The sequence below is a fragment of the Cuculus canorus genome, chromosome 15 (genome assembly GCF_017976375.1).
Source record: "Cuculus canorus isolate bCucCan1 chromosome 15, bCucCan1.pri, whole genome shotgun sequence".
NCBI classification, from domain to species: domain Eukaryota; kingdom Metazoa; phylum Chordata; class Aves; order Cuculiformes; family Cuculidae; genus Cuculus; species Cuculus canorus.
The window spans coordinates 8186383-8200327 of record NC_071415.1 but is presented as its reverse complement, the minus strand read 5'-3'; the positions used below and the strand labels follow the sequence as shown (position 1 = coordinate 8200327).

The following is a 13945-nucleotide window of genomic DNA, read 5'->3' as shown; positions in this document are numbered from 1 at the left end:
ACCCAGCTTGGTGATGCCGATCTCCTGCAGGTCCTCCCAGGTGATGTCGGTGATGAAGTCAATGTTCTCGTAGCCATTCTCCACCAGCACTTTGTAGTATTGGGACAGGCCAATCATGGAGAGCCACAGCGCCAGGTTGGCCTGAGGGGCGGGCATGGGGCACGGCTCAGCGCCAGCACAGGGCACCCCGGCACTTCATCGGGGGTGCCCAGAGGCGTCCCCATCCCCACGCTGTCCCTGTGCTCCGTAAGCACTCAAGGCCATGCCCAGCCCCCTTTCCATTGGAAGCTGCTGCTCCAAAGGGGCAGGAGAGGTGCTGGGGACACAGATGATGCCATATCCATGTGGTGACAGCTGGCACCACCCCGACAGGCCCTGAGCTGCTGGGAGGGAACGGGCACAGCTTCGGGAACATGGCATCATCCAGCAGCAGTGAGCCAGGTCCCACCCTTGTCCCCCTGTGCCATCCCCTCCCCAGAGGGGACAGGGTGGAGGGGACTGGCTTCCGGGCTCCCAGCATTGCAAGGTCCCCAGTGCCACTCTGGTTGTGGCTTTGGTGTCCCCGTCCCCACACAGCCCTTACCGGCTTGTACTCCGGCAGCCACTCGGGGATATTGAGGTTGTTGATCTCGGAGGCGATCTTCTTCCTGTGTCCCGGCTTGGTGACACCGATGGCCGTGAGGTCCTGGGGCAGAGACAGGGGTCAGTGCTGCCCTACACCAGCCATGTCCCCCTCCCTGCGGCACGGGCCAGCCACGGCACCTCCGCAGCCTCACCTCCGGCGTCATCCGGCTAATGGTGGTGATGTCGTAGCCGGCGTTGATGAAGTTGGGCGCGTAGAGCTGCAGCTGGAACTTGCAGAGCCACTGGTACACGGCCTCCGAGCTCTGAGGAGAGGGGTGGCGCGGCTCGGGGCAGCCTTGGGGATGGGGACCCACCACCCCTGCCCATGTCCCCCGGGGCTGTCCCCACACCCATCCACAAGCCGGCACCACTGAGGGACTGTGCCGAGGGGCTGGTGGCACCCCGGGCTCACCTCTGTCCCCTGGCGCATGCCAGGCACTGGTACCATGGAGCACGGGCACTGGCAGCTGCAGAGATGGCTCCTGGTATGGCACAGCACCCCACTGGCACTGCCGGTACCCTGAGCCATGCCAGCCTTGGTGGCCAAGCCAAGGACTGCCAAGGCACCTGTGGCTCTGGGAGCTGGGGGCTGCGCTGTGTGGCTGCGCCCGTGCCCCCCACACCACCATGGGGCTCCCCACACCACCCCAACCCTCCCCCCTCACCTTCCCCTCTGACGGTGGCTCCATCTTCTTCAGCTGGGGCTCGGCAGGCGGCTGGGGGGCATACGGGGAGCTGGCCACGCTCTGCGACCGCGAGGAACCTGCCGGAGAGGCAGCGGTCAGCAGGGCCAGGGACACGCACCCCCAGGCTCTGGTCAAGTGAGGCAGGGAGCTGAGCCCCTTCCCAGGGGGTACAGCCACAGGCATGGCAGAGCGATATCACTCTGACACAGCTGCCCGGAAAGCCTCAGTGTGCCCTGGATGTGGGGTCTGCTCCCTGGAGTCGGGCAGGGGTGCTGCACCAGCACAGCCTGGGCACTGCCAGTGGGTCACAGCACCTGGCGCCGAATCCCTGGCACAGGGCTCACAGCATGGGCTGTGTCCACGTGGGGCTCTGCAGGGCGCCCGGCCACCAGCACCACACCGCACAATGCTCCAGGCGCTGCGGCAGCCCATGCCATCACCCCTGCCCACCCACCCAGAGCCAGGTGAGCCCCCAGCCCAGCCACACCAACCTCTGCCCCAGCGTCCCTGAGCGCAGGGACCCAGCTGCAGCAGCAGAGCGTGTTTTCCCTGGCTGCCCATCTCCTAACACGACATCCGGAAGGGTTCTGCTGCCCAAAGCCCTTCATCCCCACTCCTCTGGCTATGCCACCAACCCAGGTCAGCACATGTCCACCCACTGTGCCCCATAACGAGGGGTCCTGGTTGGGAGGGCAGGCTGGCAGGAGCTGCCTCATCCCCCAGAACATCCCGCACAAGCACTCAGACAGTGCTGCGGCACCCACCCTCCTGCTGCTGCCTTCGCCAGCCCTGGGGGTGATGAGGGCTGCGCAGAAATCCCTGATCAGAACCAGGAAGAGCAGCCCTTTCCCACCCACTGGTGACTGCATCCTCCACGGGGGTGCGTTTCCCCCACGGTGTGTGCATCCTCCGTCTCTGTGTGTGTGTATGTGCATTCCCTGCCGTCTGTGTGCATCCTCCTTGTGTGTGCATCCTCCTGGCAGCTGCATCCCACTTGCGTGGGCATCCTCCTCACATGTGCATCCCTCTGCCGTGTGCATCTCCCTCATGTCTGCATCCCCTTGCATGTGCATCTCTCCAGCCTGTGCTCCCCCCACCCTGCCCCATGCATCCCCCCGCCCTGTGTGTGCATCCCCCCACTTCACGTCCACATCTCCCCCCCTTCCCACGTTTCCATCCCCACTGCATGGGCATCCCCACGGCCCCGCGTTCCTCCCCAATGTCTGCACGCTCCCTGCACGTTCATCTCCTGTCTGTCCCCCCGTGATGGCGTGGGCACCCCCCATTGCCAGGGCATCCCCCCCGCACGCACGCAGCCCCCCAGATGGCACTGGTGGGGACGTGGGGGACCCCGACTCCGACTCCAGCGGGGCCAGGGGAGGGAAGGGGCTGGGGAGGAGCGCTGCCACCGCCCGCGCCGCCCCCCGCCCCCCACGGGGCCCCCACTAACCGAGGCAGGAGAAGGCCTGGCAGCAGCCGAAAGGCGAGAGAGTCATTTTTTACCCACACGTTTTTTTCTTCTGGCGACGGGTGCCGTGGCAATAAAAAAAAAGACAAATCCCTGGATCCACGGCACGGCCACTGCAGGGCCAGGGCTCCTCCTGCTCCCGGCAGCCGGCGGCCGGCGGCACGCACCTGCAGGGATGTCCTGCGCCTTGGCCGGCCCATCGCCCACGACAGTCTCTTGCGCAGAAGCCTTCTGGGAAAGGACGGTTGCCAGCAGCTGAAAAACACCCCGGGAAGGGAGGAGAGGAGGCAGGAGTGAGGCAGGCGGGCGGCGGGGACCAGTGGGTGCGTGCTGCGGGTGCTGCGGGTGCTATGGGTGCTGCGGGTGCCATGGGTGCTGCGGGTGCCATGGGTGCTGCGGCAGCTGCCCCGCTGCCAGCCCAGGCGAGGGTGGGCAGGGAGAGGTGCAGCAGATTTGGGCTGCGGCAGGGAGAGCGGCGGAGCAGCACAGATGGTGCTTCGCAGGCGGTGGGAGCTCGCGGCACCCCGAATCCAGCCTGAAGCACGTCCGGCGCAGGCTGCCAGCGCCGGCTGCGGGGACCCCTGCGTGCAAAGCAAAGCCCACGTGGCCGTGGTGCTCAGCGCAGGGGCACGCGGACCCATGCTGCAGCCAGGATGCCAGGGCAGGTGGGCTCGTGGGTGCCTCGGAGAGGACACCGCAGGCTACTGTGAGCAGGGTATGGGGGCAGGGGACAATGCGCGGGCAGGAGGTGCAGTGGGCTGGGTGCTGGCAGCAGCAGCAGGCGGCTCCATGCAGCGCAGAGCTGCAGCAGGCAGCGTGCTGGTGGCAGCGGGCAGCGCGGAGGCAGCAGAGACGAGTTATGCAGCCTCTGCCAGACCCTGCCCAGCCCCGCAGCCCAGAGGGACAACTCGCCAGGGCTGAGCACGGACCCAGCGAGGCAGGAACACGCTAATGGGCACCGTCGGTAATAGCCACGGCTGGTGGCATGCTAGATGCCAGCAGGACCTCAGAGTCCAGCTGAGTGTTATTCCCAGCAGTGACTGGGGGCAGCCGCCAAGGTGGCAAACACCTGCCCCAGGGCAAATGCCACTGCTGGGATGGGAGCCGAGTGCCCCGCAGGCTGGACCGGCCATCCTGGTGCTTGCCTTACCTTGACACCTTCAGCGCCAGCATGCAGGGCGTGCGCCCCGCTGCCCGCGCTCTGCCCGCTCCCCGAGCTGCGCGCAGAGGCCACGCTGCCCGTGCTGCCCAGGCTGCTGCGGTCACCACCTGCGCAGAGAGAGGAGACACCGTCAGGGCACCGAGCCCCACGGCTGCATTGGAGGACACCACAGTGTGGCCATGTCCCACCAGAGCCACTGCCACATCCTGGTATGTGCCCCCCTCGGACAGGGAGGGTCTCAGCACCACCTACCTGCAAAGGGTTTCCGCAGCACCCAGATTTCCTCCGCGGGAGCTGGGCTGGCCGATCCGCCCTGCGATGGCGAGAGGTGGGATGGGCTCATGTCGGCCCCACGAGACCCTTGGTGGCAGAGCAGAGAGAGCAGCTGTCAGGCATGCGTGGCTCCGCACGCTTGGGCTCACTGCGGTGTGGCACAAGGAGAGGCGACCCACGGCCCCAGCGTCTCTCACTGCCGCACGCAGAGCAAAACCCACAGAGAAGGTCGGGGGGTCCCGGCTGTGCCCAGGATGCCAGCGCTGTCCTTGAGCCGTGTCCCCTGCGAGCAGCTGGCACTGGGTGACAGGGATCAGCCCTGGGACCCTATTGTGCAGAGCACCCTGCTACCAGCCAGGGACAGACCTGAATGCCCCAGCACCCTGGCTCAGCCCAGGGATGGGAGACCGTATCCTCCCTGCACAGAGCAGGATGGGGCCCTAACCTGGTGCGGGGGAGCAAAGGGAGCTGGGCAAGCTCGGGCAGTGGGGACCAGGGTCCCCATCCCACTGTCTCCCAGCCAGGACGGTGATGGCTGTGCCCCGCGCTGCCTGCACACAGCTCTGGAAGGACGCAGGGGCCGCGTGGGGCCAGGCACTGGCTGCTGACCCCCTGTGCTTCCCGGGTGCCCCATGGCGACACACGGGTGACACAGCAGCGTGCAAGAGGACCGGGCACTGCTCCTTCACCAGTTCCCTGTGCCGCCTGCGTCTGCCGGGTCCTGCTCACGCCAGGGCCAGCCAGGGTGCCCAGTGCTGAGCCTGGGCTTCCAAACAGCATCCGATGAGACGGGCAACAGTCCTGCGAGGGCCAGCGCTGCCACAGCCCCACCGCCAGCCACCCAGGAGCCCCCCTGCCAGGAACGGGGCACTGCCATCCCCTTGAGCAGCTCGCCCTGTTAGCAGCCAGGCAGAGGGAATGGTGCAAAGTGATAAATGCACCGAAGGAGCATGAGGATGGACAAACAGCCACACCGCCACTGGGCTGGGATGTGCCAGCGCTGCGCGTGCCACGGTCACACCGAGAGGAGCCTGCACCACTCAGGCAGGTGTGGGGTGCTGTGCAACCCAGCGGGGAGAGAGCCCTGGGCAAGGTTCTGCTCCTGTGTCTCCATCCCTGGCAGACGGTCAATGCCAAGCATGGATGGCCCAGCGCTCACCCAACACAACCTCCCATGCCATCACCATGGCGACACCTGCAGAGTCCCCCCGCAGCAGATCCCACACTGCACCCCTGAAGATCCAACCCAAAAAATCTGCTTCCCAGGTGCTCCTGAGACCTGGACCCGCAGTGCCCATCACCTGGCTGTGCCACGGGGATGGTGCCCCCGCTGCAGCTGGGCACTGCCCGTGCCGAACCAGCCCCGAGAGCATCCCCAGGGGAGCACACTCGGCACCACAGCCCCTTCCCACCTTGAGTGCAGCCCTGACCCAGTCCGAGCGGCTCACTGGGTGCCGAACACCCCGTGGGGGATGCTACAGAGGGTCCCCACAGCCAGATTTGCTCCCAGTGGCTCCCGGCCAGGCACTGTGCTGCCCAGCTCCCACCACAGAGGTGGTTTTGGTGGTTCCCAAGTCCCCAAGCAGGATGGGCAGGAGAGCAGGGTCCCTGGGCAGAGCATGGACAGCCGGGAGCATGGCGCTGCCTGGTGCCCCACAGCCCGGGATGCCGGGATGGTGAGGGTGGGATGTGTCGGCAGCAGAGCTGTGTTACAGCGGCATGGGAGAGGGTGTGAGGGGAGGGGGCCATGGCATGCACGTGTGCACGGCCCTGCACGCCCCCGCCTGCCTGCATGCACACGCATGCACACGCACGCCCATGCACACGGCCGCACGCACACGCCTGCATGCACCCACACGCTCGCACCACGCTTGGAAACCCACCATGGCAAGGGGGGGGAAGAGAGGCCGAGCAGAAAGAAAAGACTCGATACACACGTTAAAGGGAAAGAAAGAAATCCATCGAGAGCATGAAGCGAGCGGTGAACTACCTTGTCCGTAACGCGGCTCGTCGGCACTGCTAGGGGAGAGCCTGTGATAGCCAAAGGAACTGAAAAGAGTCTGATGGGAATGTGGTGGTGGAGGTGGAGGTGGAGGCAGGGAATGGAACGGATGGGACGAGGCGTCACCGTTTAGCACAGCAGCCCCGTAAGCCGGGAGCGGGATCTTTTGGTACTGTTGGGGGATTGTTACAGTCTCCCATGAACCTGATAATAAAACATAATAAGAGACAAAATGAAAAGAATCCAAATAATTGAGATACGCTCAGCGCCGCCAAAGAAAAAGGAAAGGAGAAAAAAAAAAAAAAAAAAAAGCAAGAAAAAAAACCCAAAAGCAGCAAACTAAATAAAGCAACCAAATGAACGTGGAGAAGCCAGAACCGAGACCCAACCGATGAGGAGCCGAGCCAAGGAGCAGAAGCGAGAGCTCAGTGCGGGGCCTGGCCTGGTGGCAGGATATGGCCCGTGGGCACATCCCACAGCCCCGCCACGGAGCACAGACACTGAGCACCCCGTGCTTGAGGCAGCAGCATCACCCGTGGGGCTCCCTGGCACAGCAGGGCTCCCACAGCCAGGCTGCGCCGTCCTACTCCCCATGAAGGCATCCCGAGAGGAGGTGGCTGCGGGCGCGGCTGCGCTGGGGGCTGCAGCGCCAGCATCCCCGTGCATGGCTGGCCAAGCCTCGGTGCCACTGCCACCCCACGCAGGAGCCACAGACCCATCTCCGTGGTACCAGCACACAACCCACACGTGGAGGGCGGCTCTGCCCCTGTCCATCCGGCACACAGCACCCCCACAGCCGGTGCAGCAGTGCCCAGCAGCCAGCAGGCACTTGTGCCATCGCTGCCCTGGGATCTCATTCAAGCATCGCTGGTCCCTGTCTGTGCCCCAGAGAAAATCTGGCCAGAAATCGCACAGTGCCGGGCAGCGCATGGCTGCTGGAGAGAGCGAGCCAGTTGACGTGGGCCCTTTCAACGCTGCCCGCAGAGGCACCAGCTCCATCACGCCTCTCCTGGCAGTGGGCACAGCCACCCTGGGAGACCACACACCCCATCCGGAGACAACAGGGATAGGATGAGGACAGGGATAGGCAGCTGCAGGGCAGGGGAGCAGGAACCGATCCCCGAGACAGCCCCTGGCCAAAGAGAGGGTCCCCGTGGGGCAGCCCCGCGTCCCTGGCACCAGTGCCCAGCCCCTTGCTCCAATCCCGAGCACCAGGTCCCCTGGCCCCTCTGCTGCGCCATCACCCCTAGACCGCAGTGAACTCCCCGGCTCTCCCCATGCATCGACTTCAGGGCACCACAAACGCCTCCCACAGCCCAACATCAGCCTGGCCCAGGGCTGTCCTGAGCATCCCAGGGCTGCCAGCACCGACCCCCCACGGGCACGAGGTGGGCACCCACCACCGTGGCACAACGGAGACACTGATTCCGCAGATGTGACGGGGACACCAGCCCCAGCCACCTCACGGGGCACTGACCCCACAGCAGGGATACCAGCCCCATACATTCCAAGGCACCATCCCCATGTGCACGAGACGGCATCGCCCTGGCGTGGCTTCACCAGCCGCACCCCGACACCCCAGCACCATCCAGACTGAGACGGGGCTCGCCGGGGCTGCAGGTGGGAGCAGCCCCACGAGGGGAGGTGAAAGGGGGGATTATTTGCCTGTTCGTTTGCTTATGGCCTCAACAAGGCTGGAGGGGAAGTAGCCCACACGGTCGTTGCCGGTCCGGTTGTCGTGAATGCAGCCCTTCCAGCGTCCGTCCGCGTGCTGCTCCAGCACCTGTGGGCAGCGACAGGGTCAGGGGTCAGTGCCACCAGCAGGGTCCCCCCCTTGGTCCCCACTCACAGTGATGATGTCCCCAGCTTTCACGTTGAGGCTGGTCAGGTCGTAGTTGTTGCAATAATCCTTGATGGCCCGGACCTGCAGAGCGGTGGAGGCGTCTGCGGGGACAGAGCAGGAGCGTCGCCGCGGGGGTGACACCCCCAGCCCAGCATGCACTTGGCACCAGCACAACCGCCGCCTGTCCCCTTACCCCGCAGCATCTGCTTGATCTCCTTGCTGGCCTGGCTGGTGGTGAACTGGTTGACGATGTCCAGAGCTGTCTGGTTGTAGGTGTTCCTGACATGGGCATTGATCCCGCTCTGCAACGACACACAAAGGCATTGGGAGGGTGCGCATCCTCCCTGCCACCCCCAGGACCTCCTGGGACACCCCGAGACCAGCAGCTGGGCGGCACGACTCGCTGCCTTGGTGTATGTCCCTGGGGACCCTCACCCTCATTCCCCAGGAGAGGAGCACATGCAGCTCCGCAGCCCCCAGCCTCAGGCTCCCTCCCTTCCCACAGCCCCTCCCTCGGCTGGGGGCATTTGGGGGTGTTGGGGGGGTCCCTTACATCCAGCAGCAGCCGCACCACATCGGTCTTGCCGCAGAGCGCCGCCTCGTGCAGCGCCGTGCCCGCCTTGGTTTGCCGGTTGATGTCGATGCCAGCCTGAAGGAGAAGCCTGCGGGTGGACGGTGGGGTCAGCGAGGTTGGGGGGCGCCGGCACTGCCCCCCTGCCCACGGCACCCACCGGATGATGTCGATGTGGCCGTTCTTGGCGGCGAGGTGCAGGGGGCTGGTGCCATTGGGGTCGGTGGTGTCCCCTGGCTTGGGCTCCAGCAGTGCCGCACACATGTTGCTGTTCAGGAGCAGTTGGACCACCTGGCTCACCAAACAGACGGAGCAGGGCTGCAAGGGCGGCTCAGCCGCTGGCCAGGACTGTGCCCGATCGACCCCCCGCTCTCTGCTCTGCCTTCCCTCCAGCAGCCTGAGACCCCCCCCATAGCACCATGGCCCCCCACTGTCATCACTCCCGGGGCCACTCCGTGTCCCCCAAAGCTGCTCCAGCACCCCAAGGTCCTCCCCGCGCCCCACTCCCCTCTCAAGCTTCCTCTCGGCGGTCCTGGTGATGCAAACTTACCCCAACCCGGCCAAACTCGCACGCCAGGTCCAGGGGCGTCTTCCCCGAGTTGTCCATGATGCAGGGGTTGGACTGGTGCTGCAGGAGCATCTCCGACTGTGGAGGAGTGAGACCCCAGCTCGGCGAGGGCTGAGGCAGGGAAGGTGGCCGTGCCCCGCCGTGCCCTGCCACCAGCCCCATCGTACCACGTCGTAGTGCCCGTGCTGCGCTGCCAGGTGCAGGGGGATCTGGCCCTCGTCCGATGGGATGTTGACAGATGAACCCGCTTTCAGCACCATTTTCATGGGCTCCTTCTTGCCTTGCCAAGCCGCATAGTGCAGGGGCCGCATTCCTGCAGGTGGGCAGGACAGGGATGCCGTCACCCCCCACCCCGGCACGCTGATGCACTCAGCCAGAGCCTGCAGAGGCGGGGGGGCTGCAGCCAGGACATCAGGGCTCACCTTTGTTGTCCTTGATGTCCACCGCAGCCTGCGCCTCCAGCAGCAGCGAGATGAGCTCCGTGTTGCCATTGAGCGCCGCGTGGTGCAGAGCCGAGAACCTGGAGACCGTCCATGGTGTCAGGGGTCCCGCGTCCCTGTCCCCTCCGCAGTCCCGGCAGCCACTGCCCGGCAGCGTGGCCTCGAGCCTGCACCCACTGCAGACCCCTCAGGGTGCCTGCTTTGCGTCCCACAGCCCCCACCCCCATGTCTGCCCTCAAGGCCATGGAATCATAGAATCATGGAACGGCTTGGGCCGCAAGCGACCTCAAAGCCCATCTAGTCTCACCCCCTGCCATGGGCAGGGATGCCTCCCACTGGATCAGGGGCTCCAAGCCCCATCCAATCCGGCCTTGAACACTCCCAGGGATGGGGCAGCCACCACTGCTCTGGGCAACCTGGGCCAGAGCCGTCCCACCCTCACAGCAGAACGTTTCTTCCTAAGATTTCATCTCAATCTCCTCTCTTTCAGCTGAAAACCATTCCTCCTTGTCCTGTCACAACAGCACTTGTTAAAAAGTCTGTCCCCATCCTTCCTGTAGCCCCCGTTAAGCATTGGGCAACTCCACCTCCACATCCCCCCATGGGATCCTCCTGGGAAAAGAGCTGCCACAGGGACCAGCTGTGGCCGAGCCACGAGGTGAGCCTGGAGCCAGCCACGTCCCGGCATGCAACAGGGACCACAAGGCTGGACGTGCTGGGACAGACCTGGGTTTGCTCTGCAGCCCATCACTTTATTGCCCTTCCCCTGGGGTGCCACAGGCACAGGACAGCCCCGCAGCCTCGCAGTGGGACGCATGCCAGGGGCTGGTGGGGCTGCGCTGGGGCTGCTGCAGCAAGGCTGATGCAGGTGAAACGCTCCCTGCGGACGCTGAGAGCCCCTGGGGCTGATGGTGACGGGCAGGGCAGGCACAGGGGGTCCCACCACGGGTTGGTGGTGCCAGGGAGCCACCATCCCTGCTGACCTGTTCACAACCACAGGCACCAGAGACCCAGGCTGGAGACCACAGTGGTGCCCCTGCCGTCTGGTGCTGGGCTTTGCAGGGAAAGCCCCCGGCACCGCGCCCCACTCTGCTCCCGCAGCACCCGGGACCGGCCACAGCAGGAGGTTCTGTGCTGGGAAGCAGGCCAGGAGCTGACCTACTTGCTGCTCCCAGTGGTGGCATCCTCTGCACGGCTGCGCTTGCGCCCGTCGCCCCGCTGCTCCAGCCCTGGTCACGCTCAGCATCCCTGTCCCGTCCCCCGGGCCACCCCAGTGTCACCAGAGCATGGGAATGGACTGGATCCACTGGGCGCCCCAGTGGGGTGGCAATCCTGTGTGCCCCCCACTCCCGGGACCCCAGTGAGGGGGACACATCCCTGCTGGGAGCACGCGCCAGCCACCACGTTCCCCATGGAGCTGCCGCTTGCGATCCCCCGGCAGAGAGCGGCAATGCGAGCAGACAGCTCGCACAGGAGGCCGATCCCCAACGTCTGCCTGGGAAATGTCAACATTTTCTGCTCCAGCGCCCCACTCAAATCCGCTCAAGATGGTGCAAATCGCAGCCCTCCCGCAGGCTGCCTCGGGGGCTTCCCCTGGCACAGCCCAGGCAGCCACAAAGGGCACTGTCCCCAGGGCAGGCGCAGGGACACCAGCGCGGTGCTTGCCCACAGCCTCGATCAGCCCAGGAATCAGTAAGTACAGCAGAGACAGGAAAACAGAGGCACAGTGCCGGGGATGGCTGAGCTGGCACAGCACGCTGGTGGCAGAGCGGAGCACACGCGGGCTGCAGCCTGGGTCTGCCCTACACATTCCCAGGGGCTGATTCTACCCAGGAGCGGTGCTGGAGGCTGCTCCTCTGCTGCCGGGTTACTCCAGGAGGCCTGGCAGCCACGGGCAGTTGCAGGCAGGGCATGAACAGCTCTCCACTGGCTGCCCAGCCCTGCCGTGATGCACGGCCTTCTGGAAACCTGCAGGCTCCAGCAGCTGCTGCACAAGGTGCTGCTCCATGGGGTGAGGCTTTCCTCGCGCTGCCCGCATCGCACCCCACGGCCCCTGCCCGGTGCTGGCAGTGCTGCACACCCACCCCACTGTGTGTCCGTGCTCCCGCCACCGCACACGCATGCTTGAGCCCACAGACACGCTTGCATGCACACGCACGCTCAGCTGCAGAGCCGCACGCTTGCATGCACCCATGCACATGCAGACATGCACACGCGCTGGCTGGCAGAGTCAAAGCTTGGGCAGGTACAAGGGAATGCCCGCTGCCACCGCCCTGCTTAAGGGTGAGGATGAGGAGGGACCCCGGCTGCTGCGGTGGCTATGCAACCTCAGGGCCTGCCCTCCCATTCCTGACCCCATCTGGCCCCTCTGCTCACGTGCCACTGCCATGGCCACAGCAGAGCCATCCCTGGGGACCGACCGGCATTGCCTGGACCCGTGTCCTGCTGCCCCATTCAAGGGAGAGCAAAAGGGGGCTCTCCTGCCCATCCTCACAAGCATCGCTCCCCACTCCCGCATCCCCGCTCCTTCCCAGGGCTCCGGCTGCCTCCCTGCACCAGTGGCCTCATTAGCGTGATTAGCAGGCGGTGAGCCCCTTTCCTGCTCCTCTCTGCCTGTTGGATACTGGTTGTGAAGTGGCACAGAGGCAGCACCGCTCACTCGCCTCGTGCCCTGCAGAGCTGCTCCCTGCACAGCCCCACACGGTCGGCGTGACACAGGGCACGGCTCTTCCCTGCCTTTCAGCCCTCGCTCCCAGCTCCTCTGATGCCCATGGCTACAAAATCCTGCTCAGGGCTGCAGGTAGGGCTCAGACATGGTGGCTAACGGGGATGAGAGCCCTTGTCGATCCAGACCCTGGCTGTGCGACTACATCACTGTGGAGAGCCTGCTGTGTTCACACAGATGCACGAGACACCTGCTCGCTGCACCCCATGCATGTACCCATCCCCGAGCATGTGCATCCCTGCTCCCCACAGCACGCACCCCCCTGCTTGTAGCACCGCACGGCACGCACGCCTCTGTTCACAGTGCCCCACAGCATACACAGCCCTGCTCGGAGCACCCCAGGGCATGCACACCCTTGCTCACAGCACCCCAATTTACAGCACCCCACAGCACGCACCCCCTTGCCCACGCACCCCACCACCCACACATCTGGGCACAGGGCTCCCAACTCACCCGTCGGTGTCTTGGAAGTTGACGTTGACTTTTTTTGCCGATCCTAGGAGCTCTGGAAAGGAGAGAAGGGGACAGCACGTTAGAGGGGCACGGAAGGCAGTGACACAGGGCAAGCCAGGGACCCAGCCTGGCTGCAGCTCCCGCTTCACCTCCCCACTGAGGTTTCAGCTCCCTGCAGCTCTGCAGCCCAGTGCCATGTGGGGCTGCCCCAGCCCGGTTCGAGGCGCAGGGTCCCTGCCGATGGCAGCAGAGCCCCAGGGCCTCTCCTGGCACCAGGATCTCCATCCAGCCATGCTGCAGTGGGTTTGCCTGCAGTTCCCACCCTGGTTCCTTTGCTTTGCTGGGGTTCCGGAGTGGCCCGTGGAGCCCAGCACCACACTGAGCTGCTTTGGCACAGCGGGCAGCTCAGCATGCTCCCCCAGATGCCAGTGCATCCCCTGTCCCTACAGCCCCTCCTGGCACTGCCCCACTCCCTCCCCATGCCTGCCTGCGTGGGAAAATGAACCAGCACTGGGGCAATCCAATTAGCACTGCGAAGAAGGATGAAGCCAGATTTACATAAGATTTAACCGAAAAATGCCACTCAGGCTTTCCAGTGAGGCTGCTCTTCCTCGCAGCAGGGAGTTGGAGCAGGAGGAGGATGAGGAGGGGACCCTGGGCTGCACCCGCCGCAGCGAGCCACCACCTGCGTGGCCCCGAGCTGATGGGAAAGAACTCAATAATGGGTGCCGGATCGAGGAGGGGCAGTCCACCTCACCCCAGCAGCTTGGCGAGAACCGTGGAGACCAGCATGCCATGGGCAAGCATTTGCTAGGAGATGCCGTCTGGAAGGGGCAACTTCAGGCAGGGAAGGGAGACGTAAGGCCAGAAGGATGCTCTCCACGTGCCATGGTCTCGCTCCCTGCCCCAGCGCTGCCTCTCCTTGCCAGCATCCCAGTGTGACATTCAATACTGGGCACAAAGGGCTGTGTCAGCGGCAGCGGGAAGGGGGGCTGTGCCCGGCCCTGACCCACGAGCCTGAGGAGCGGTGCTGGGCTGAGCCAACCCTGCACAGGCCACGTGTGGCAGATGCTCCCAGGAGCAGCCAGGACAGTGGCAGAAGTTTCTTCCTGCCTACGCAGAGGCTTTTG

General features: G+C 65.1%; 1 protein-coding gene across 2 annotated transcripts in view; it reads right to left on the bottom strand.

The window, feature by feature from the left end:
- CASKIN1 (CASK interacting protein 1) overlaps positions 1 to 13945 on the bottom strand; it is a 33413-nt gene that overhangs the window by 4098 nt on the left and 15370 nt on the right. The window contains exons 2-18 of one of the 2 annotated variants that reach the window (XM_054081091.1): positions 12816 to 12867; positions 9620 to 9717; positions 9365 to 9510; positions 9180 to 9275; positions 8790 to 8920; positions 8612 to 8720; positions 8252 to 8360; positions 8065 to 8159; positions 7881 to 7998; positions 6204 to 6419; positions 4193 to 4300; positions 3929 to 4047; positions 2946 to 3033; positions 1290 to 1387; positions 777 to 887; positions 584 to 685; positions 3 to 141 (exon numbers count right to left, since the gene is read on the bottom strand). In XM_054081091.1, the coding sequence (XP_053937066.1) occupies positions 3 to 141; positions 584 to 685; positions 777 to 887; positions 1290 to 1387; positions 2946 to 3033; positions 3929 to 4047; positions 4193 to 4300; positions 6204 to 6419; positions 7881 to 7998; positions 8065 to 8159; positions 8252 to 8360; positions 8612 to 8720; positions 8790 to 8920; positions 9180 to 9275; positions 9365 to 9510; positions 9620 to 9717; positions 12816 to 12867 (1935 nt within the window). The remainder of the gene's footprint in view (positions 1 to 2; positions 142 to 583; positions 686 to 776; positions 888 to 1289; positions 1388 to 2945; positions 3034 to 3928; positions 4048 to 4192; positions 4301 to 6203; positions 6420 to 7880; positions 7999 to 8064; positions 8160 to 8251; positions 8361 to 8611; positions 8721 to 8789; positions 8921 to 9179; positions 9276 to 9364; positions 9511 to 9619; positions 9718 to 12815; positions 12868 to 13945) is intronic. The other variant, XM_054081092.1, reaches the window with a different exon arrangement.